This window comes from Rhinoraja longicauda, chromosome 1, assembly GCF_053455715.1.
Source record: "Rhinoraja longicauda isolate Sanriku21f chromosome 1, sRhiLon1.1, whole genome shotgun sequence".
NCBI lineage: Eukaryota > Metazoa > Chordata > Chondrichthyes > Rajiformes > Arhynchobatidae > Rhinoraja > Rhinoraja longicauda.
This window is the reverse complement of record NC_135953.1, coordinates 93004786-93031154: the sequence shown is the minus strand read 5'-3', so window position 1 is coordinate 93031154 and position 26369 is coordinate 93004786. Positions and strand designations below refer to the sequence as shown.

General features: G+C 40.0%; 1 protein-coding gene across 2 annotated transcripts; it reads left to right on the top strand.

The window, feature by feature from the left end:
• Positions 1-267: 267 nt before the first annotated feature.
• On the top strand, positions 268-23960 carry myoz2b (myozenin 2b). Of its 2 annotated transcripts, none has more exons than XM_078411363.1 (5): positions 268-343; positions 6069-6235; positions 6967-7078; positions 7600-7783; positions 23726-23960. In XM_078411363.1, the coding sequence occupies exons 1-5, from the start codon at positions 268-270 to the stop codon at positions 23958-23960; spliced, it is 774 nt and encodes a 257-aa protein (XP_078267489.1). The 2 variants fall into 2 exon arrangements, with proteins under 2 accessions (XP_078267489.1, XP_078267478.1); XM_078411352.1 differs by having other exon boundaries at positions 6069-6253.
• The last annotated feature ends 2409 nt before the right edge of the window (positions 23961-26369 follow it).

The window sequence follows — 26369 nt, the reverse complement described above, 5'->3', positions numbered from 1 at the left end:
CTTACTTATTACAAGTACTTAACTTACTTCTGAATTAGCATCTGATTATAGATTAAATTAAAGTACACATTATTTGACTTTATATTTGATTTTAAAGTACAGATTATATGACTTCATACTTAAGTTGTTAAAATTGACTTAGTTACATTAAGTTGGTGTTACAAGTTGAAATTACTTATTATTTTTGATAATGAAGAACTAGTAAATCAGATTTTCATCTGTGTATTGTGTTCATTACATCTCTCAGTAGGAAGGAAAACATACAGCATGCAATCGCACAGCACCCTCACCAAAGAACTGAAGCAGCAAGCATCAGCCATTGTAAAAGAAATCCAAGGAAATGGTAGGATGCTCCTGAAATGTCATCTCTAAAATCACACCAGTAATTAAAATGTTTTATCGTGTGATGCAGTGCAATATCAAATGTTAGTTAGAGTGTAATTTAACAATACAAATTAAAATAATACATTACTGCCTATGGTAAGTAATGCTTTTGTCATTACCACTGTCCTTCAAAAGTTATTTTTATCTTGAACAACTGTGTGGAGCTGATGTAGAGTACTGAGATCTTTGACAGCTGATGCACATTCCTAACACACAGTCCTTCTGACCTATGTTAGGAATTATATCAGCCACAGCCTCATTTGTAAAAGTAAATTATTTCGTGGAAGGGGTGGAACTCTTAAATGCTGTTTATATTTATATGTGTATGTCATACAGGAAGCCTTATCTCATTTCACATCAGTGTGCATAGGCACTAAATTCCAGTTGTAAATGCGCAGTTTGAGGTCACCAACACAATCAAAATCTGAATGACCCTCTCTTGGTTTCAAACAACTTCATCAAGATGACATAGGAGGCACAGAATCCAAATATGTATCGAACTACCAACATTAGACAGTATTTTTATGGTGGAGGACAAAGCCTTTGTTTCTTTCTGTGATCCTTGCTCCACACAATTATGATAGTACCAGGTGGAAAGCACGTTTCTCGCCAGTAAAAAGGGAGAAGAAAAATTGTAAGAAACGACTTGTTCCAAGTTCGGTAACAAATGCATTGACGGATGAAGCCCAAGAATTAGGAATTTTTTTAAAGTTGTTTTTAAATTTATACTCAAAAAATGTCTTTACTTTTGTGTGAACCATGAGACTGCCACAAATGTAAATTTATGGGCTAAGCAGGTTTCTTGGCTTTTTGCCATGCATTGCAATGTACAAACAAATAAAAGTATTTCAACAATAAATTATTATGTCCTCTGTCAAAGAAAAGTGATAAAACTAAGCTCATTTCTCAAGTGTTCAACATTCAAATCCAAACAAAACTGCGTCTTAACTTTGGTTGACCTTAACATATCTGCAATTTTACTTTTAATCCCGTTCAGACAGATAAAGTCTTCCGATGACCTAAGGTAAAATAAAAATAGCTTGGACAATCACAACTAGCATTTAACTATTGGAAGGGCACAACACAGAAGAACCCTTCTGTCTCAATTATTGAACTAATTCTTCCCTTATTCAGAGAATTATGCATCTTGACATAATATGAACCGGAATAAAATCTTAGTATTATATATGATACTCTTCTGTGGCTGGATTTCAGGTATATTATTAAGGTAATTCATAGAGAATTCTATATTTTATTTAACATGTACAAGAAATGTATGAGAACAATGACAGATCCTCATCTTTCAAATACAAATATTTGTATCTCTTCGCATTTAGAACTTAGACTTTGACATAATGCCACTGATATGGTTTAACTGGTCATGAGAGAAACTATCAGATTTTCATTTTTATTCATATTGTTTTCTCAAAAGATGTTACCAGATGGTAGTTGCTACAATGAACAAAAAAAAATTTGAAATATTTATAAACTCAAACCATATCTGTTGAAAGACAATGAACAATTTAGATATTGCTGCTAAATGTCAGTATAGTCTACCCTAGTTATTATGAACCCCCTCATAATGGATTTTGGTTATAGTGGACGAAGCTTCCCCACAGTAATCAGATGCCATTGTCTCTTTAAGAACACAGGCTGCTAATTACAGTGCAGACGCTATAGAAATTGGCAAGCGATTGCTTTGATTGACACAATTCTATTAAACAATGTATCAAATGGCCTTTAGTATTTTTAGCTTGCAGTAACAAACATACATTTTTAGCTGTTAAAATAACTTCATACACTCAGCAGGTTAGGCATCATCTTAGCAAGAAGAAACGGGAGTTACCGTTTAAGGTCCTTTTACCCTGAACTCTGGGCGGGCAGTTGGTCGAGGGAATCTCACTTAGAGTGGTACAGGTTTTCCTCACTCCATTACACTGCCATCCCAAAGCCCGAACCTGCCATTTTGCGCTCAATCGCCGAATGCGGGAACCAGCGGCGGGGACAGCAGTTATTGCCGTTCCCCAGCTGCACTCGACAAGGTGATGCCGAGCGGCCTTCTTGGGCTGCTGTGCTCCGTGTGGTGAGGGAGGTCCCACTTGGCTCACAGTGACGGGGTTCCAGGAATCTGACCCGACACCGGGGCAGTGATGTCAATGGGGGAGCAGTCTGAAGAAGGGTCTCGACCCGAAACGTCACCCATTCCTTCTCTCCCGAGATGCTGCCTGACCTGCTGAGTTACTCCAGCATTTTGTGAATAAAACGATTTGTACCAGCATCTGCAGTTATTTTCTTATACTAGGGGAGCAGTCCTTATTGTATTCAGCCTGTTGCACTTGAGTTATTCCTCTGGTGTGCGTTATATTTCACATGTTCCATTGTCATCTCCATCTCCTTGTCATTTTGGGGTATTTGGCATTGATCCCCTTGTTTTTCCCTTTTTGGCCATGTACACATAGCCAGTATGAAAGACAGGTCTCCCTTTATGAAATTATAGTTTTACCCGATTCTACTTTATCCTGAATTTTTCGCAATCCACTGCTATTACTCTGCTTACATTTAGGAGGATTTTCTTTAAAAAAACAACTTGCCTCTGTCCATTTTTTATCTAAATCTTATGATCACAGTTTCATCACTGATCGACACAGACACTTGACCCAGTTAGTCAACCACATACCCCAGAATCAGATCCATAATCCCTCGTTCCTGATGCTGGGTCATGACCCGAAACATCAACACTTCTTTTCCCCAATAGATCTTCCATGATCCACAATTTGTTTTTTGATCCCTTCTTCCTTGTTGGAGCAAACATCAAGGAAGTTCTCTTGAACAGATTTCAGGAAGTCTTCCTCTTTTGTGCCATCTGTTCTAATAATATATTCATCTTCTAACTGGTTGCAACTAGCTGAATATGATGGACTTGATGGGAAGCCAGCCATTCGTGCTTGTAATGCAACCATGAATTCTAAGGAAGACTATTAGAACTTCTGCTTTTAATGTTCAAGCGCATAACTAACCAATCCACCTGTAACTCTTCACTTTATCTGTGTCAACCTCCTGCTGATAGTAGCTCAAGCATGGAATTTTGTTCAAATCAAGGAAATTATCAATGTCACACAAGCCCGGCTAATGCTGCTGATCAACTTGAAACAAAACCTAGCAAATCGTAAAGTCAGCCTTATGTAAGGGATTATTAATGGATTGGACACACTAGATGCAGGAAACATGTTCCTGATGTTGAGGGAGTCCAGAACCAGGGGCCACAGTTTAAGAATAAGGGGTAGGCCATTTAGAACTGAGATGAAGAAAAACCTTTTCACCCAGAGAGTTGCAAAGTTGTGGAATTCTCTGCCTCAGAAGGCAGTGGAGGCCGATTCACAGGATGCATTCAAAAGAGAGTTAGATAGAGCTCTTAGGGCTAGCGGAATCAAGGGGTATGGGGAGAAGGCAGGAATAGGGTACTGATTGTGGATGATCAGCCATGATCACATTGAATGGCGGTGCTGGCTGGAAGGGCTGAATGGCCTAATCCTGCACCTATTGTCTATGTATATGTATCTATGTAACTACAATGTAAATAAAAAAGTTGATTGTCAATTAGAACCCCACTCGCTCTAACCTGACTTGCCTAAGAGTGAATTTGGACCACACCTTCTCTTATAAAAGCAACCTGATGAAGATATGAAGTAATACCAGTGCTCAAAACAATGTAATCTAAAAGCTTGCAAATGCTTTCTGCATTTACTCCAGAGCTAAATATGGTTGTTGGGTATGGTAACACTCTGCTCTTGCAAAAATAAACTGCAAAATCATAACTGACTGCTGTAGACTGTGAATATCAACATCACATACATCCTTGTTGGAATAATCTGTGGCCATGCAAGGATAACGGAAACAGTGGATACCAGACACCTTCCACATCACACCACTGCAGAAAAGCAACTAAAGTTATGCAGGAACTTTGTTAGGTCAACATGACTTGTCAGCACTACTGTTCTGAGGAGTTGGAACAGATGCAACTTGTAGATCTTGCCAATGGGCTCAGCATGGACATTAAAGTGACTGAACAGTTTCTTGAGGAGGCCCAAGAAGAAATAAATCACCCAGAAGGCCTTAAAGACTCTGGTCACAAATTGACAAATTGAAATGATACCGTGCTACAATATTTGACTCATGCTACTGTAGCATATATTTGATCAATTTACTTTGTACTAGCAGAGATACGAAAGTCAAAGTCCAACAAAAAAACAATAATAATCCATTGCATTACCTGAACAAGCTGAACACAGCTGTTGTTAAAAATGCATGCTACATACATCCAGCAGTAACTTGATTACATTGTCCAACACTAGTTAATGTCAGTCCTGGTATCTGAGTCTGATACCATAACTTGGAATTCAATCCCCAGAAATAGATTGTGAATTTTTATCATCTCACATGTGCTTCCTCTTTTAAAAAAACACGTACAATGTTCTCTTAACATTACAACTTATCAATAGCATTGAAATGTTACTTTGAATTCCATCTGGAACATTTTCAGAACTCAGTAATTTTTTCACGCATCAAAACCATACTTCAAAAAATAATAAATGTTAAAGGAGGTAAAAAAAAACCCCCATGGGATCACAAGAGAAGAAGAGCAAATGAAAGAGCAGAGAACATTGATAACAACCCACAAAGAATGCAAAAGCAGAACAAACCAGAAATAGAATAAACAGTGAGCTAATGGAGATAGAACAATAAACTCATCACTTAAACGCTGGTGAGTAAATTACTTCTGGAATGTTCCAATTTCGCAACAAACACCTGGGAAGAGCAAAAAGCATGATGACGTGATATGAATTCCATGGATTTGTTTGAACAAACCATTCTCCGGAGATACAAGAAAGACTAATAACACATCTAAAAAATTAATTTGGAACTGAATGTATGATTTTGCATATGTTTGGCATTTTCATGAACCAAAATAATAAATCTAAAAGTCAAAGAGAACAACCTAGTCTTACAGATAATGTAAGACATTTACATGGTAAATGTGTAATGCGCACAATTTTGGATTATTATTTTTCATCCATCTTGAGTAATGTTGCTAGCAGGATATTGAAATTGCAAATTTATCTTTCGTTACAATACTTCATCTAGTTTCCAAATCCTGAACATCCACCTAGCAGTTTATTTATTAATAAATATAAACAGCCTGCTGTTTGAGCATTCTATCCATGAGCAACTTGGGCGTTGTGTAAGTGATGTGGGTGCGGCAGCACGTCTCTGCTATTAAAACTCTCTGCAGTGTGGAAGAAAGTAATTTAAAAACATGTGATGTAAAAAAGGTTTTGCAAATTTAGAACACTTCTAGTATAAAGAAAAGGCCTGTTAGCTTCCACTACATTCACCAATAATATGATTTATTAATAAATGTCTGTTGTACAAAATATAGCTGTTGTACAAAATACATTGTGATTGTATGGTTCCAAACCCATATAATAATCTCTTTACTAACCATCTAAGCGAACAAGTATAGTGGGTAGGAGTAACCTTCCATATATTACTAAGAAATGTTTACTGGAAAAGAAAACTGGACAAAGAAATGAGAAATAGCATTATGATGCAAGAATATTAGAAAAAAACGAAGGAGTTGAAAATGGAAAATTTGCATTTATGTGATTGTCTGTGGTTTGTTTCAGAGATATACGAGGACTTTGGAAAAAAGTTCAGTGTTCCCAAAGACATAATGCTGGAAGAGCTTTCCCTGCTTTCCAACAGAGGGGCCAGATTGTTTAAAAAAAGGCAACGGAGATCTGAAAAATACACATTTGAGGGAATCCAGAACTCTGCTAATTCACAAATGAATGTATGTATTTATTCAAAAGCTTCAGTAGTTTTCTAGTCAACAATACAGTATGTCAATAATCATGAAACAATTTTATTTTAATTAAATATTTCAATACGTAGTTTATTTGCATGATATATATCATGGAGTCATAGAGTTATACATCATAGAAGCAGGTACTTCAGCCCACCTTGTCCATGCCAACCAAGTCGGAATTCTAGGCTGGTCCCATCCTCTAGTTTTAGAATCCTCTACCTTGGGAAAAAGGCTGCGCGAGATCATTTCATCCATGCCCTTCATGATCTTGTACACCTCAATAAAGTCACCTCTCAGCCTCCTATGTATGAAACCCAAGACCGCAAGCCCAGGTATTATTATTTGGTTCTCTGGGCACATGAGACATATGTATATCAATTGTGCTACCGGCACCTTTATGACTGCAATCTGTAATAAAAGCACTGGATATAATCAAATCAATATATTTATCTTCAACTTTTGTGACTGTTTTGAAAGGAAGGAATATTGAAAATAAAAATATTTTTCCCCATTTCTTTATGTCTAAATTCACTTAGCCAAGATAACTTTACCAAGATTTGGCAATTCAAAAAAAAGAACGACTTATGATGCTCTTTAACAAAATGTGTTCAAAAAAACCTTATAATCATTGCAGTTTAACAATGTACTCTCTAATATTGCTGAATCTGTTCCAGAACTTTATTCCTTCAATAACACAAAGTGATGATACAACAGAGAACTGCAAAAATATGGGAAATACTCTGCTAGGTGGACAACAAAACATCCCTAAAACACCACCAAATACCCCTGATCCAAGGACTCCACCAAACCCAGAAACTATTGCCCCAGGTAAGAAAAGTTGCAATTTTAAATTGCACCACATATATTGGAGTATTGAGCACTGGCTCATGGGAAAGAATTAAAGATCCAATTATATGTCACACTTGACAAATAGCTTGAAAAGAAAAAAAAAGGATGATTATCTATTTCATAGAAATACGGAATATCAGCAAAAAAATAAGTTAAAACCATTCACATGAGAGTAAACATGTTGTTTGAAAGAGGCAGAAGATGACCCTTTCTTTATTCCGAACAGGGGAGCATTTTGGTTCTGCTTGCTGTCACGACAACAGCCCAACGAAGGTTGAAGGAAAAGCTAGACAAATAATTAAAATGGAAAATACTGGAAAAATTCAGCAGGTCAGGTGGCACCCATGGAAAGAGAAGCAGTCAACATTTGACCCCTTGCGACCTTTTGCCAGAAATTGAAAATTTCAAGAATAAATAACATCTTGCAAGTGTGCTGATTGGTAACACCGATCATGCCAAGATTAATAAATATATATTTTTTACTTTGGCCATCTAAACAGGATACACAGGACCACTGAAGGAAATTCCACCTGAAAAATTTAATGCAACAGCTGTTCCAAAATCTTATCAAACACCTTGGGAGGAAGCCATTGCTGATGATCCAGAACTCCTCTCAACTTTACATCCCAGAATGCCAGAGCTCTCGCCAAAGATAGAACTGGCTGAATACAAGACTTTTAACAGGTAAATCACATACATTCAGAGGGAACTCTGCCTCAATAAAGGTTATTATTTCAAGTAATAATATTCTGCAATCTGTTGGTTCTTGGATTTAAATGAAAATATATTTGTTTCCCCAAAAGCTATGTTTCTTAGTATATATTATATGTGGCTGACTGAAGAATGTCAATAACCTATACAGTAAAGTTCACAAGAACCTCAGAGGGTTGCACAAAGACATGTTGATCCATTAGTGCATGGCATACCAAGAACTATTTTGTCATTGGTCAGTTATGTTCTAGAGGCCTGTATCCCATTGAAGTAATTCTAACACAAACCACGTCAATGTAGAGTGTGCAAAGGAGTCCAGGTAAGTCTCTGGCTTAAGCTAGCTCTGAGGGTCATGGTGGAAAGATTCCTGAGGATTCAGTGGACAGAGGATTGAGAAAAATACTTGGCTGCTGGCAATTGGTGAGAGTGTGACCTACAATCTCTGGTCAAGAAGTGCAGTTAGAGGATAATTACTGTCCAGGGAGGAGGGGAATGGGTGGGGAGGTCAGTGAATCAAGGAGTTGAAACTCAAAAAACTTTGTCATCAGGTGAAGGCCACTGAAATAGGTGTCAGTCCAAGTTTGAAGCATGATGCTCAGTTCCATGGTGTGTGTTGCTAGGGTCTGTGTGAAGATAGAAGGGATATGCACAAGAGAAAGAAGATGAGCTTACAACTAATCGGGAAACAACTTGAGATGAGTTCCCAGTGCTATACTTGGACTACTTCAATAAGGTTGCCTTTATATTAGTTTGCCCCAGGGATTAAAACCCATTGAGTAAAAAATGCCTTATTATAATAAAGTCTTTCACAACAGGAAGTGCACAGTTTAATTTTGGGGAATGTATGATTCCACACAAAACCAATTCCCTCCATAAATTATTAATTTTAGAACATGTAGTGTTAAAAAAAACTATGTCTAATTTCCTGTACGGAAATTTCCTACAGTTCCAAAGAGAATTGTTGGGATAAAATGGTTGGGGTATGGAAAGGAGGTGGAGATGAGGCAAATGGGATGGGGTAAGGGTTGTGGAGAGCTTAGGCAAGAAGATTGGGTTGCAGGTGAAATAATGGATACCTATCTGTAGTGTAGGAAAATAACTGGAGATGCTGGTACAAATCGAAGGTATCACAAAATGTTGGAGTAACCCAGCAGGTCAGGCAGCATCTAGGAGAGAGGCAATGGGTGACGTTTCGGGTCGAGACCCTTCTTCAGACTGATGTCAGGGGGGTGGGACAAAGAAAGGATATAGGTGGAGACAGGAAGACAGTGGGAGAACTGGGAAGGGGGAGGGGAAGAGAGGGTCTGTCCTGAGATGCTGCCTGACCTGCTGAGTTACTCCAGCATTTTGTGATACTTTCGATACCTATCTGTAGGTCATTCAATACATGTGTGCGGAACATGAAGCTGGAATCATTCTAGACACAATTCTAATGTATGGCCAGTAATATTCAAACTACTTCTATCCCATCTGATGGGCTACAGCAACTGTTCTGATCCAGCATCACTGGAGCATCTCTGTTAATGGCAGGCTCTATTTGCAGTGCAGACTCTAATGTTGCCAAGACTGCAAAAGTAATTAACTGCAAGATATTTTGATCTCCAACTAACATTTTTGTAATTTTGTTGTTATGGATAAGCAAAGTCAAATACCAAGATTTTAACATTCTTTGCATATATCCAAGTTTAGGAATGCACTTTTGTGTAGCCTAAGGTGAAACGTCATCAGTTTTTTTCTGTCTCTTGATATTTTTTTTAAGTTCAGTCCAAACCAAGTCAAAAGTGGACAAACAATTTTGGGTTTCAAGTTTGAATTTACTGTAATTGGCAAACAGTGGACACTACAAGGGTGAAACACTGCTTCTCTGCTGCTTTCTTGACTCCTCCAGAATTCACAACCATTCAAGAGTCAAGAGTCAAAGTGTTTTATTGTCATATGTCCCGAGATGGAACAATGAGATTCTTACTTGCAGCAGGAGCACAAGTTTATGTAAACATGGTACTCTGATAACACCATAAAAAACTTTTAAAAAATCAGAATATACATATATATGATATATAAATAAACAAACAAATAATAATAGTGCAAAGACATAAACAATGGCTTTGTTTGGAGGTTGTAGATTTTAATAGCCTAATGGTATTAAGGAAGAAGCTGCTCCTCAACCTCGACGTCACAGTTTTCAGGCTCCTATACCTTCTTCCCGATGGCAGGAGTGAAATGAGAGTGTGGCCACGGTGGTGAGGGTCTCTGGGTTTCAAGAGAAAACCTAGATTCCCTTCATTGCTATCTCCAAGTATCTCATTACGTATCACTGATTCGGTCACAAATCCTGCAGTCATTTATACTATGGTGTTACAACTGTTAATGGACTACAATAGGGTTTTTTTTGGATATCTATTTAAAGGTTTCAACGCTTAGAAATGTAATTATCTGTCAAAGATAAACAAAGTGCCCACCTCATCTTCCTCCATTTTCAAGGACGAGGTGAATGAAGATTGCATGGTGTCCACCATCACTACCTTACCTTTCTTATCCCCTACATTAATTTCTCCTTCTTTCCTCTCTTTCTGTGAGTGACTTACTAAGTAATTACGTTCACAGCTGAGTCTGAAGGTTTCCGACCCAAAAACATTCCCTCCAAAGATGCTGTCTGACCTGTAGCATTTATCCAGCACATTAGTTTTTGCACATAGTCACAGCTACATTACTTCTATCCCAGAGTTTTAGCAGGCCTGTTATTTGGTGAGGTCAGCAGACTAAGATATAATCAAGGACATAGATTTTTTCACTAAGTGATATAAATCTGCAGATATTAGGATAAAGAAGTTCCACATAAACAGCGATGAATTATTTCCTTTGATGGTTAGAACTATTTCATGGTTTATTGGAACATTCTGTTACTTAAACAACAAACAGATTATAAAAATCTGGTGATATTTCTCCATTTGAGGTAAAGGGCACTTCTATCTACTAGACCAGGGGTGTCAGACTACCGGCCCGTGGGTCACATCCGCTCGCGAAGGGGTCCAATCTGGTCCAAGGGAAGATTTGGGGGAAAAAAAGTATATTCATGACCATTTATTATGTATCTGTACAGCAGCCGCTCTCTCTCACTGCTTTCTCTCTCTCTCTCGCCACTCTCTCTCTCACTGCTCTCTCTCTCTCGCCACTCTCTCTCTCACCGCTCTCTCTCTCTCGCCACTCTCTCTCTCACTGCTCTCTCTCTCTCGCCACTCTCTCTCTCACCGCTCTTTCTCTCTCGCCACTCTCTCTCTCTCGCCATTCTCTCTCTCTCTCTCGCCACTCTTTCTCGCCGCTCTCTCTCTCTCTCGCCGCTCTCTCTCTCTCGCCGCTCTCGCTCTCTCGCCACTCTCGCTCTCTCGCCGCTCTCTCTCGCCGCTCTCTCTCTCTCTCGCCGCTCTCTCTCTTGCCTCTCTCTCGCCACTCTCTTTCTCGCCGCGCTCTCTCTCTCGCCGCGCTCTCTCTCTCGCCGCTCTCTCTCTCTCGCCGCTCTCTTTCTCGCCGCTCTCTCTCTCGCCACTCTCTCTCTCTCTCGCCGCTCTCTCTCTCGCCACTCTCTCTCTCTCGCCACTCTCTCTCTCTCTCGCCACTCTCTCTCTCTCTCGCCACTCTCTCTCTCTCGCCACTCTCTCTCTCTCTCGCCGCTCTCTCTCTCTCACCGCCCTCTCTCTCTCTCACCGCTCTCTCTCTCTCCCCACTCTCTTTCTCGCCACTCTCTCTCTCTCTCCACTCTCTTTCTCGCCGCTCTCTCTCTCTTGCCGCTCTCTCTCTCTCGCCACTCTCTTTCTCGCCGCTCTCTCTCTCTCGCCACTCTCTCTCGCCATTCTCTTTCTCGCCGCTCTCTCTCGCCATTCTCTCTCTCGCCGCTCTCTCTCTCTCACCGCTCTCTCTCTCTCACCGCTCTCTCTCTCTCGCTGTTCTCTCTCTCGCCACTCTCTCTCTCTCTCGCTATTCTCTCTCGCCGCTCTCTTTCTCTCGCCGCTCTCTCTCTCTCTTGCCACTCTCTCTCTCGCCACTCTTTCTCGCCGCTCTCTCTCTCTCTCGCCGCGCTCTCTCCCTCACCGCTCTCACTCCCGGGACAGGCCATGCATTGACGCGGGTGGGAAGGGGCTGGCGCTGGGGAATGTGGGGAGTCTCAGCGTTGTTGTGGACCCCAGGAAGTGCCTGGGCTGCCTCCACAGAGACCGACACCATGTACCTGAGACCCAGGTGAGTGCGTGGATAGAGGCTGGTGTGAAGTCGCCATGAATGGGGCCGCAGCCAACGATCCAAAATCTGAGCTGCTCTCCGGGTGGGGGCTCTGGGTTTGGGTTAAGGTCTGGTGGGATGTGAAGAAGTGCTAGTAGTTATGCGGGAATAAAGAGAAGGGAGAAGGTGATGGTAAAGGAAGGAAAGGGGGAGCAGATGAGGGAAAGGAGGGGTTTTAGGGATAAGGAAGAGAGGGTGTCGAGGGAGGGGAGTGGGGGAGTAGGTGGTAAAGAAAGGAAGGAGGGAGGGCGTGAGGTAGGGAGTGAGAGAAGGAATGGTGTTTAGGGATGAGGGAAGGGAGAGGATTTATGGACGAGGTAAGGAAAGAGGATGAAGTAAGGGAGGGGAGTGGGGTAGTTGGAAGGAAGAAAGTGGGGATGAGAGAAGAGATAGGCTGAGGAAATGGAGAGGGCAGGTGAGGGAGATGGTGAAGGCAGAGAACACATGAGAGGTGAGGGGAGAGGATGAGAGGGAAAGGAAGAAAGACATAAGGAGAAGTATTGGGAACAGGGCCTTCAGGTGAGATGATGGACAGACCATCTTTCACCATGCCAGGTAGCTGCTGTTTGGCTGTTCACCACCCAGCCAGCCCATTGTGGGCAAAACATAAACACTGTATGAAGACTATAAGACAGGGGAACAGAATTAGGCCTTTTAACCCATCAAGTCTACTTTGTCATTCAACCATGGCTGATTTATTTTCTCTCTCAACCACATTCTATTTTCTTTCTCCCTGTAATCTAATCAAGACCTATCAATCTCTGCCTCAAAAATTCACCACCCATTCCTCCTCATCTCCATTTTGAATGTATGACCTTTTATTCTGATGCTGTGACCTCTGGCCCTTGACTCTCCTATTACTGGAAACATTATTTCCACATCCACTCTATGTAGGGCCTAAAAGTAATGCTTGCTAGGCAATCTTCTTCATGAGAAACGAAATTTGTAAAGTGAAACACTTTGTTGTTATAGCAGAGACTGAGACACATGAGAGCAAGTTGAAAAAACTTGCATGAACTCACGTTTTGCCCATTCCGGCCCGTGACCTAAAATGAGTTTGACACCCCTGTCATGCATGGTTGAGGATGACTACAGTTCTGTTGGTTTCAAGACAATTGATGAGGCCAAATATGAGAAGCATGACAGGAAAAGATTCATACAGCTGGCGGGTGGTTTGTTTTAGATGTTGTGCACTCCATCCATGATTTATGTTGCATTTCAGTGTGCTCCCAAAGAATGATCTTGAGGTTCGCAATGTCATGCCAAATATTCTTCATTTTCAGCAATCCTGGGCCAGGGATTCCCATGAATCCATGAAGTTGTTTCACTTTTTCAAGGAGGCTTTGAGAATACCCTTGAATTGTTTCCTCTGTGCACCTGGTAATCTCTTTGGTCTGTTTTGGGAATCAGGTGTCAAGCATTCAAATAAGGTCTGGAATTGAGAGCAATTGTCAACTCTGTATTGGGGATACTGGCCTGGGAGAAGACACTAAAGTTTGTTTGATGACCCTGCCAGTGGATTGAAGATTTTGAGGATGAAGCATTGGTGGTATTTCTTCAGTGCTTTGATGTGATTGTCAAAGCCTTTGCTAGAGTTTATGATGGATTCCATCACCAATGTCAGCCTTCGTTGAGAGGCAGATCCCACGGTCTCAATTTATATTAAATGATCCACATTGTTCTGGGTATTGTTACTTACTTTTATTGTTGGTGGCGGAATTGTGTATCAGGGACAAATTGGTACAGAACCTTTGTTTTTGGAGATGTTATGTGTAAGGTACTTGTTTCTCTTATGCTTCTGCGAGCTTAAACTCTAAGCATGCAGCATTACAATGGTCATCTGTTAATGGTATTCAGTGAGTGAAATTGGGATGGCCTTGGGTCTGAATGGAGGTGACGCAGGCTAAATTGTTTTCAGCTTGTGTTGTTTATTAGTTCCATTCCATTGGGAAGCTGGATTGAGATATATGGGTCAGGACAACAAAGCAGCCTTCCTTGAAACTAGTGGACATTGTGATTGATTCGGTTTTGGACCTGGTGATTAAAATTGTGGCTCTCAACATTGTGAACTTAAGATGCAGATACCTTTCTGTGAACAAATTCAAGGATGTTCCACAGTCAATCTTGATTGAGGATGTTGAAAGCTTTTGTGAGGTTAAAAAAAGTAATGTACGGTCATGTACATGATCAGTTGGTCTTGTTCCCTGCAGTTCTGAGGTGCACTGATAATCACATCCATTGTGTCTCCAGATGGATGATTTCCTAACATCAACTTAGAGAGCAACTCATGGGTCCCAGGAGAGGTCAATCAAGGAGAATCCTGGCAATTACTTATCGTGCAGCAGGCAACAGGGAGATTCCTCTGTATTTATCAAAATTTGGTTAGTCTCCTTTCTTGAAGATGATCAGTATGATTAGAATTCTCTAATCCCTGCCATGGACATCTCTTCCCATACTTGGGGGATGATATTGTGAAAACCACAAAGAATCTGCAAATGCTGGGAAACGAAAAAATGTATGATATTTTGACAAAGGGGCTTGAAGCATTTCTCCGCCTACAGACACAACCTTACTTGCTGAGTGTTTCCAGCATATTCTGTTTTATTTTAGATGAAACTATAAAATTGGGAGCGAAAGTCCTCACTGCCAAAATTTGATACATCAACTTGGTAATCATTTGCTACTGAAGTTTTACTTTTTTGTTGGCATGTAGACTTTTTGCATTCTTGTTGGTCTGTGTTGATACTGAGGTTGGACCGGATAGTTTGAAGTTAAGAACATGTGTGTGAAGTAGAGAGTCTTGGCTGATGACTTCAAAATATTCTTTCCAGTGGTGAAAATTGCCTCTCTGTCTTTGGGAAGCTTTCCCGGCAGTGTAGGCCCTTGAATGTTGGGCCTCAGATGATTTTGGCAGAGCTGAAGAATCTGTGCGTGTCATGGTTATCTTTATGATGCTAGATCTTCTGCATATGTTCCACTTGTCATTTGACTTTTGATGATTGTTCTCTGTTCAACTTCAACCTTCAGCTATTTATTTTCACTTGAAGGGCATTGGAGTTTTTCACCAAAGAACTTCTTGTATTTGCAATTAATTAGCTCTTGGATCTCTTGTTCAATCTTAACAAACCAGTATGAGTATTTTCTGGTAGAGAAGACTAATGTCTGTTCACAGTGCTAACTATGGTGCTTTACAGGGCAGCTCAGACATAGCGTACCTCTGGAATTCCTATTGATTATGGGTTGTCAGGATATCTGGGAATTACTGTCCATCTTTGCAGGATCCATAAAACCTACATTATTAATTTCCCGGCTGCAATATTTCCATTTATGCCATTATTTTGTGCCAGGTTAATGGAAATAATAGAATTGATTAGATAGTGGCTAGTTGTGGCAGACACTGATATGAATATCCTTGTTGTTGGAAATTACATAATCTAATGTCAGTCCCTTAATCAAGGGTATTGCCATGTTCTTGTGCTGGTCTTTTTGCCGATATGGGATGTTAGTTGTAACGTCACCATGCTCCAAGCATTTTGTTATGTTGGAGTTATATTTAGATTTAGAGATACAGTGCGGAAACAGGCCCTTCGGCCCACCGAGTCCACACCGCCCAGCGATCCCCGCACATTTCTCTGCTGCTAATCAGAAAAATATATGATTTCTATGATTACACAGTGTGATTACGAGTATAATTACAGTGAACCTGTTCCTGTATCGAGGTACAGGCTCACTGTACCTCGATACATTTGGCAATAATGAACAAAACTAAAACTAATACTTGCCAAGCAATTGAATATTAGTATCAATTTGTCTCCCTCTGGGATGTGGTCCAAGGATCTTTCAAGATTAGAATAGAAGGCCACCTTGACCACATCCATACTTCCATGACTAGGATGTGTGTGCTAAAAACCATACCAGGCTAGTTACACACACACACACACACACACACACACACACACACACACACACACACACACACACACACACACACACACACACACACACACACACACACACACACACACACAGATGGACTAAAGCCCATGTGTCCTAGTCCCTACCTCCTCATTACTTCCTCACCCCAGCAATCCACCCAATGGTCTCTGTGACCTTCAATCTTTCCTGTATCTTAATCTCATCCTCTTCACCTTTACTCTCTCTTCCTTCAATACACTCACAGACTTTAAGTTTAAGTTTATTATTGTCATGCGTACCAAGATACAGTGAAAAGTTTTATTTTGTGTTCTATCCAAACAGATCAAATATAGCATACATAAATACTATCAAGTCAAACTCAAGTACAATAGATAGTGCAAAGGGGTAGAGTGTAGAATATAGTTCTTAGCAATAAAGCGCATTATAGACAAAGTCCATTGTCCACAATGGGGTACAGGTGAATCGGACTGCACCTAGTTAATGGAAGACAGTTCAAAAACCTGATAACTGAGGGGGAGAAGCTCTTCATGATTCTGGCGGTGCATGCAGGGTTGGGACAAGTCTTTGTTGTCTAGGCGTTCCAGAGATGTATTTAGGGCCAGGGATATGGCGTTTGCTGTGGTCCTGTTGCTCGGAGACTGTTTTGCTGAACACTTGGGCTTGGTCAGCCAAGGCCTACTGGATTTCCTGGTTGCTAACAATTTTAACTCCTTTTCCCTTTCCAATATTGACCTTTCTGTCCTGGGCCACCCACCATTGCCTGAATGAGGCCACACACCAACTGGAGGAACTTCATATTATGCTTGTGTAGCTTACAACCCAATGGTACAAACATTGAAATCACCAATTTTAAGTAACTACAAAACCCTCCCCCTCTCCTTTTTCCTTCTTCCCTACCCAGAGATGGTACCTGAACCACCGAGTAACTCCAACACATTATGTCTTTTTTGTTTCCAGAAGTTGTTGGCTTTACTGGAGTCTGTGCATTTTCAGATCAGATACAAGGAGGATCTAAAGTCAAAATTGTATAACATGCAACTCATGAAATATCTCAATTTGTCAAATTCAGGAATGTTCCACATCGTGATGCAATTTCTTAGGAGTGGTCTTTGCAAAGGAGGGATCATGTGGTCATGTGCACAAAATAACATGGCAAGTTTGTGAGCAGTCTAGTTCATTGTGAAACATTGGTAAGGAGATTGATGGAGTGAAATGAAGGATAGATGAGGTGCAATGAAGAAGAAATCAGTGGGAAAGATACAAGCTTAATGGCATGTGTCAATTTCTTTGCTGTTACAATTGTTTTGTTGCTTGGGCTTTTGATGCAGTCAAAAATAGGTTTCATATGAGCTAACTAACATAATTGAATGGAGCTATCAAGAGGGCAATGTTTTAATATGCCATGGCGTTATATAAGTCTAAATTATTATCATTTTGGAGCTATGTGATGTGTAATATTTAGACAAAGAATAATTTTGTTTTTTCAGAGGTGAATCACTAAATTTCTTCACTGAGATCTGATTAAGTGGTTAAATTCTCACTGGCTAGAAAATACACTAATACTATGGGAAATGCTGCACTCGACATGGGTGGTGGTTGAATGCCTTGCAAAAACATAAACTACAAGACACACCCTTGTGACTAAAAACCTAAGAATGACCCCAATTTTTATACAGCTGTCAGCACACTCCATGCTGAGGCCAGCTTAAAAATTCATTTGGTGGGTTGAATATATTGTCTTCATGTATCAAAAGGTGGAAATGTCCTTTACTTATTTGCATTTATAAACATGGTGGTAAGGATTTCTCTAAAAGATCTTTGCAGCACTTTAACAAGCAAGAATCTAAATTTAGGCAGTCTTTTGGGAAATGCTCAATTATGTAACTCAGCTCTTAAAGCACTCTATTTGTTAACAAATAGAAACAGTTCTAAGGAAATAGCCACTTACATATATTTTCTACAATTTAAAGGATCACTTCATTATGAAAACATCAATATCTGAAAATATATTAAAATGGTTTTTAATATTTAATAGAAACCAAATTAAAATACACAAATAAAATAATACTAGAAGACTATCAGCTCAAGTTTACATTGCATCTTCTCATTGACAGTAGATCAATTTAAATGGAAATTAAAGAGTGAAAAAATATTAAGCATGTGATGAAGCAGTATATTTTAAGAAAGTGATTGCACGGTGGCGTAGCAGTAGAGTTGCTGCCTTACAGCACTAGAGACCCGGGTTCGATCCTGACTAAGGGTGCTTGTCTGTACGGAGTTTGTATGTTCTCCCCATGACCTGTGTGGGTTTTCTCCAGGATCTCCGGTTTCCTCCCACAAAGACGTACAGCTTTTAAGGATAATTGGCTTGGTATAATTGTAAATTGTCCCTCGAGTCTTTAGGATAGCGTTATTGTACGGGGATCGCTGGTCAACACGGAGATGATGGACCAAAGGGTCCGTTTCCATGCTGTATCTCTAAATTAAAGTAAACTCAGCGAAACTAAAAATTATAGTTGGAGTAACTTATATACTATTATTTACTGAATACATTTAATAGTCGTTTATCTTTGTAAGTGTGATGTTGTTAAGCTAGAAAGAGTACAGAGAAGATTTACAAGGATTTTGCTAGGAGTCGAGGGCCTAAGCAGGCTAGGGCTTTATTCCCTGGAGCACAGGAGAATGAAGGGTAATTTTATAGAGGTGTATGGGCGGCACGGTAGCGCAGCGGTAGAGTTGCTGCTTTACAGCGAATGCAGCGCCGGAGACACAGGTTCGATCCTGACTACGGGTGCTGCACTGTAAGGAGTTTGTACGTTCTCCCCGTGACCTGCGTGGGTTTTCTCCGAGAACTTCGGTTTCCTCCCACACTCCAAAGACGTACAGGTATGTAGGTTAATTGGCTGGGTAAATGTAAAAATTGTCCCTAGTGGGTGTAGGATAGTGTTAATGTACGGGGATCACTGGGCGGCACGGACTTGGAGGGCCGAAAAAGCCTGTTTCCGGCTGTAGATATATGATATGATGATGATGATTATGCAGGGATTAGATAAGGTAAATGCACAGAGTATTTTACCCAGACTAGGGAAATCGAGAACCAACCAAGAGGGGGATGAATTAATAGGAACCTGAGGGGCAACTCTGTTTACATAAATGGTGGTAGATTTATGGAATGAGCCAGAGGAGGTAGTTGAGGCAGATACTCTCACAACATTTAAAAGGTATTTGGACAGATAAATTGATGGATAGGTTTAGAAGAATATGGGCCAAACACAAGCTGGGGCATGTTGGTCGGCATGGTACTGTACTTTATTTGTATGGCATGGTATTTTATTTGTCACATGTACCGAGGTACAGAGAAATTCATTTTTATATACAGTTCAGTACAAGTATCACTGTACATAAGCACTTAGATATATATTAGATAAACATCTCAGATACAGTACAAGTGTAAGGTAATAGTACACTGAGACAGTACACAGAGTCGCCAGTTTTGCACCTTTTTTAAATCCCAAATGTTGTAAGTGCAGGGTGCTTGAGCAGATCGTAAAGGCCCGTTGTCATGGCAGCGTTGTAGGTTCGGTCTGGCCAAGCATGGCCGTTGGTGACCTCCGCCACTGTTCCACTGCTGTGGTCCACAATGCCCGGTCCAGCTGAGCCACAGGCTGTTGCAGGACCTCCAGAGGCCCACTCCACCTTCGAGGCACTACACTGGCTCCCGCAGCCGGTTTGTTTATTGGCCCTCCATCCGAATCCTTCCACTTCCGAAGTGGCCAGGCCGGGCCCTCCAGTCCTCCATGGTTCTGCTGCATGGTAGGTGAGCCCTCGGTCTGTGGTGGATGAGCTGGGCCTTCTGGGTGGGTTCCGGTTTGCGACTTGGGTCCTCCATCCATGGCGGGAAAGTTGGGCCTACCGTGTGCGTCCTCCGTCTGCAGCAGGCGAGTCCCCAGTCTCCGGCAGGCGATTTGGGACCACCCGGTGGGTCCTCCGTCTGTAGTGGGCGAGTCCCTGGTCGCCGGGTTGCTCACCATGAGCAAATATGGGCCTGTTTCCATGCCATATGATTCTATGACTCTAGGTCCTGTAATTAGTTGAAATATTTTTAACGACACTATGAATGGTATGGAACTCGCCAAACAACCGATTCATATTTAGATCAATATTCTAGAAAGATCAGCTACTAAACAAAGAGCACAAAAACACAATGAACTTTTAACTTGACCATCAAACAACCCAAGTTCAAATGATAAATCAAGATGACACAAAATGCTGGAGTCACTCAGGCAGCATCTCTGAAGAAAAGGAATAGGTTTCGTTTCAGGTCGGAACCCTTCTTGAGACCATGATATGAAGTCTCAGAACTGCAAACCCTGATTAAATGTATGATAGATTCTTTAGAGACTTAAGAATCTCCATTCTGTCATAAAAAAATTAACTTTGTAATCTCTCCAAAACAGGGCACTAAAAATATTTATAAAATTAAAAACAAAAAGTATAAGTTTCTGATTTATTAATTTATCAGTATAGAATAACTGAAATAATATCCAGCTTTTCAAAAGGTATATTAAATATATTTGATCTTTCTCATGGTAAAAGTTACATATTGTATAAATATGATCTTTCTTGCGATAGAATATATCATCTAAAACATTTACGAAATTTTAACTACATAACAGCTCCATCATTCATCCTGTTTCATTTTTTGACTTCCTCAACCACAGCTTTCCCTTCCTCTTTTCTTTGGTCGGCTGGTCAAATTTGCAAATGTCTTCTGGCATTTCACAGTTTTATCCAAAAAATGAAGTGATGGAAGTTCCTTCCCTTCATCCAGAATTTGTATTTCTTTTTTTTTCTTTTACTATCATCTGGCAATGTTACCACCAAAAGAGAAATTAACCCAAATGACAGACTGGAATAGAATGTAAACATAAATAACTACAAGGACCTCAGATGTTGGAATCTTGACCAAAGCACAAACTGATGGAGGAACTCAGCAGGCCAGGCAGCATCTGTGGTGGTCAATGTTTCAGCTTGAACCCTTCATCAGACTCATGGAATAGAGCGGGGAAGGCTAGTGGAGAATGATGAGGGGAAGGGGTGGGGCAAGAAGTGGCAAGTGTTAAGTAGATTCAGATGAGATGGGGTGAATGGCAGATGAGTCAGGTATGGGAGAGATGGGTGAAGAAAATGACCAAGGGTAGAATTGACATTGAGGAGACAAACGGGTGCAGATGTGGAATCTGATCAGGAAGGACGTGGGGGAGTGAAATGTAGAACGAGAGGGCATAGTAAATTTTAAGGGGAGAGGGATGGAGGGGGGAAAGGATGGAAAGGAAAATAGGGAACCCAGATTTGGGATGGATGAAAGATGAGTGGATTGAGGAAGGGAAAGAAACTGGGTGAAGAGGGAAGGTGCGGTGAACAGAAAGCTGTGTGGTGGGGGTGGGAGGGTATTGGATAGATAAGAAAGGAGGGGGTTATTAACTGAAACTGGAGAAATTCAACATTCATGGGTTGTAGACTCCTCAGTCAGAACATAAGGTGCTGTTCTTCCAGTTTGCATATGGCCTCACTGTGCCATAGTGGAGGAAACCAAGGACAGAAAGGTCAGCATGCAAATGACAAGGAAAATTAAAATGGCTGGAATCCGGGAGTTCCGAGTAAAATTAGAAGATTGAAGCCAGTACCTATTCCATTTCTATCCTTACTTCCCTACAATTCTGGGGTGTAACCTATTTAGATCACTAACTTTAAGTATAACCTTCCATTCTATCAACTCCACTTTATTAACTCTTCTGGCCAGAATCTCAACGAGCTCCCATTTTTACACTGACTAATCCCTGTTAAAGACAAATAAAAAATATTTGTGAAGTGCATTTATCATACCCACTGCCTCCATACTAATGTCCTGATGCCTCCATGTTCCCCTATTATTATTTATAGAGATATAGAAAACCATTTCATTCTCTTTACCTGCCTTTCCAATCTCTGCTTTCCTTCTTTTCACTTTTCTCTAATCTTTTCTTACTCAGCATATTCTCATTTATTCTTAATTTGGCATCTACCAAATAATTCCTATATATGATTCATAGTACTTTCCAATGGGACCTGACTTTGTTTTTCCATTCAGGTGCATACATACATTGATTCTTCTGAGCAGCTGTCTCTTGAAGAGAGTCCCACTATTCAATTAGTTTTATCTGTCAATTTTAATAATTCCAATTTGAGAGATAGTTAGATATAATTCTTAGGGCTAACGGAATCAAGGGATATGGGGAGAAAGCAGGAAAGGGGTACTAATTTTGGGTGATCAGCCATGGCCATATTAAATGGTGGTGCTGGCTCGAAGGGCCGAACGGCCTTTCTATGTAACTCAGGCAGATCTATTTCCAACCCACTCAAGTTAGCCCTCTTCACACAAATATTTTTTTTGCCATAAATTGATTATTTTCTTCGCTAACTAAAAGCTGTGATCGCCAACCCTTAAAGAAATCTCCAGTGACACTTAACCAACCTAATTTCCCAGAACCAAATCCATAAATGTTTCCATTCTCATTGAACGGAACAAATTGTTCAAGGAAATTCTTCTGAATATTCTTCAGAATACACTATTTGAAACCTTCAAGAATTATTCCATAGTGACATCATGTGCAGGTATGGAATCCACATGTGCATTTAATAATAATTGTATTAACCTATCACTTCTCCAAAGCCTTTCTCGATGTTGACACATTGTGCAGTCAGTTATAATGGAGCCACAATTTCCTTCATTTAAATACTGGGGTGGGAAAACACTGTTTTTGAGCCCCACTGGAAAATACTGTACAGTTGAAGCTGGGTGAAGTTGAAGTCAATTGTTTGCATCCACAATGCACTATCTGACCTTGAGCCAAGCTTACATCACATATCTTCTCCATTATTGAGGTGAATTATTTCCAATTCAGTCATCTTGCCTTGCAACACCTCTGCCTCCACTAAATTAACACTGAAACGGTAACTGAAGCATTGCAACCTCCAAGCTTTAATAATTTGAATATTGCTTTCATTAGTTTTCCATTGTCCGACCTTGATAAACGTTAGGTCAGCTGAAGGTCTGTTGCTCATAATTTGTTCCAATATATATCACTCATTAAGACCACAAAACACTATTATAAAATGAGGATAAAACTATTCTACACCGAATTTCTCCAATGAAGTTTTAAAATCTGTTGATTACTGATTGATTCATAACACCTAAGGATCAAAAATACGAAAATCAGTTTTCAGACGGAGTAACTGAACAGTCTTCTGGTATATCTCTCCCAGGCAGACTGAAAGGAAGGAAGGGCTCAACAATAAAATGACATTTTTATGATTTCAGGATGTCCCAAAGCAATTTATAAACCATGAACTAGTTGTGAAGTGTATTTATTGTTATATTGTCATCTAGAATCTGAACAATGTATATAAGTTTAACATTGTCCCATTTGGACCTATAATAGCAATACAATTGACACAAGTATGGAGAAGATAACAATCCGATAGAACATTAAAGAATAATCTTTAAATTAAAATCAGTGATTCTTGGAAAGGCTGTTTTGGCGAATCAGCTAAGTTATGTAATTTTCAGCTTTAATGCAACCATTTAGACTGCTCCAAAATTCCGGTGTTAAATGTTACCAGTTTATTTTTCACTTTTCACTTCATTTTTCACTTTTACATCCACAGAGTTGCCACTCCTTATGGCGGTTTTGATAGAGCTTCCAAACTCGTGGGTTTCAAGCTGCCAAAACTGGATTTTGCATTACTGGAACCAGAGCTCAGATTGTCTGTCTTTCAAGATGGGACTGCTGGTCGGCCAAGCTTCAACAGAACTGCCCAAGGCTGGACATCTAACAATATTCCTATCATACTTAAAGATCTGTCTTTGGAAGTAACCATTCCTGAAACAGATGACCTCTAAAATAATACCATGCTTTTGATTTTACTGACAAAGAATCTTCCTTTATTATACATATATAATGTGCTTTCTGATTCAACAATGTGGTGACAGTTCATAACAAACAGCAAATAAACTCAATAAACATCAGTATCTGCATTTAGTTTACATACAAATCTACATCAGTGTTGTACAAATTTTTAATTAGACCCTGAATATCCTCAGATTCTCTACTCCTGCACTCCCAAGACATTTTGGGTAGTGCAATAAAACCTTGATGAATGCATGTAAATGACATTCCACTGTCCTTGTTGCAAAGTTGCACTTGTTCTGAAAAAAATCCAAACAAATTCTGGCTATAATTTTTACACAGATAAAAGAGAACCTGAAATGCCACAACATATTGAAGGCCCAATGTTGGAAAAAATCAGTTGATTTAGCAGTATGACTTGCATCCAACTTTTCTCTTTCTCAATCCTGTCACTGATTAGGATATGTTCCATTTCCCTACTCTCACTCCAAATATTTAGTAATCACCTTTGTGAAAATTTTCAGTTGTGTAGTGGAAGAACTCATCAGAAAATTGAGTTGTTTACCAGATCAACAAGCGATCCCAACCTTTCATCTTCTAGTAAATCCATTGCATAATGATTCAACAGTGTGCTTTCAAGTGCTGCTGAGTATAACAAGTCAACGGCTATGTTACAATGTTGTGTGAGCAGTAGTTACAGAATATTAGACCACAGCATATCACTTGCCCAAACCATCTCTAAATTATGCAGCTGCAGGATACTATAATGACATACAAATAAAAAGTTGTATAATTCAATAAAACAAAAATAACAACGTTATTGATTTATGATGATTTCATGAGCAATATCATGTGGAAACTTGTGTTACTTTAATGGATATGCACATATTAAAACTTTAAATCAGAATGCTGACTAAAATTAAAATTTTCTCGCTACTTTAAATTGTATTTCAGCACTCCAGCATCTGTGGTTGACTTTGTTTTCACTAATTAATCAACAATCTCTCCAGCCTCTCCTTTTAGAACATTGGGAAGCATGTGAGCATGTCCATTGGATTTATTGGTTTTGAACTTATTTTTCCAGCACTTTTTCTTTCCTAATATTAATAATGTTTTTTACTGATCCCACCTATGCTTCCCATTATATTTATAAACCTATGGAGCCGTCTACGGCATAATCAAAAGATTGGTAAATTTCTATTGTTTAATTTCTATATCAAATAAACCAATTCAATGCTAATTTCATACTGGAAAACCATAAGAGCTCTGGACCATATGTTCTCTTGACAATCATCACAAGGACTATTTTGTAAAGTGGCAAAAGCAGCACAGAGTAAAATCAGAGTGAATAATATGTGTAAAAAAAAAGCTTATCTTGTAAGAACGTAAGACATAAGACCATAAGACAAAGATACAGAATGAAATCATTCAGTCGTGGCTGATCTACTTTTCCTTCTCACCCCATTCTCCTGCCTCTCCCCGTAATCCTTGAGACCCTTCTTCATCAAGAACCTATCAATATCTATCTTAACAATACCCATTGTCTTGACCTCCACAGCCTTCTAAACTCCAGTGAGTCCAGGCCAAGCCTTCAGATGCTTATCACCGGTTAACCCTATAATCCCATGGCTCATTCTAATAAACCTCCTCTGGACCCTCTCCAAAGCCAACACAACCTTCTTCAGATATGGGGCTCAAAACTGCTCACAATATTCCAAATGTGGTCTCACCAGCCTCAGCATTACATCCTTGTTTTTTTGTACAGTAGTCCCCTCAAAATAAATGCTAGCATTGCCTTCATTACTGCTGACTCAAATTGCAAATTAACCTTTAGGGAATCCTGCACCAGCACTCCCCAAATCCATGGCACCTCCAATTTCTGAATCCTATCCCCCATTTAAAAGTAGTCTATGGCTTTATTATTTCTACCAAAGTGCATGACCATAAATTTTGATGTTGTATTCCATTTTCCACTTCTTTGCCCACTAGTCCCCAGAGGCCAACTAGTAAAGTCACCCTTTGTTCCCATTCTTTGCCTTCTGCCATTGAACCAATCTTCTATCCATGCTAGTAACCTTGCCTCTAATACCATGGGCTCCTATCTTGTATAGCAGCCTCAGGTGTGGTCTTTTGAAAATCTTTCTTTATTTGAATGTTTTAAGAAGTCATGGCTGCTGAATGACCAAGACTGGCCAATATTCCATTTTTTTTACCATGTCCAAAAGATCATGTCAAATAGGAAAGGAAGGAGTGTAGCATTGTTAATCAAGGATGGCATCAGACCAGTCTGGGGAAGAAGAGAGAGGCAGAGAGTTATGCAGTTAACTAAAATTGGAGAATTCAATGTCCATACCTTTGGGTTGCCAGTCACCCGAGTGGAATATGCAGTGTTATTCCTCCAA

Coding starts and splice junctions, on each gene's coding strand:
- myoz2b (XM_078411352.1), top strand. CDS start 268: ATGCAATCGCACAGCACCCTCACCAAAGAACTGAAGCAGCAAGCATCA. Junction 6,254..6,966: donor ATGTATGTATTTATTCAAAA/GCTTCAGTAGTT, acceptor GATACAACAGAG/AACTGCAAAAATATGGGAAA. Junction 7,079..7,599: donor CCCAGAAACTATTGCCCCAG/GTAAGAAAAGTT, acceptor CCATCTAAACAG/GATACACAGGACCACTGAAG.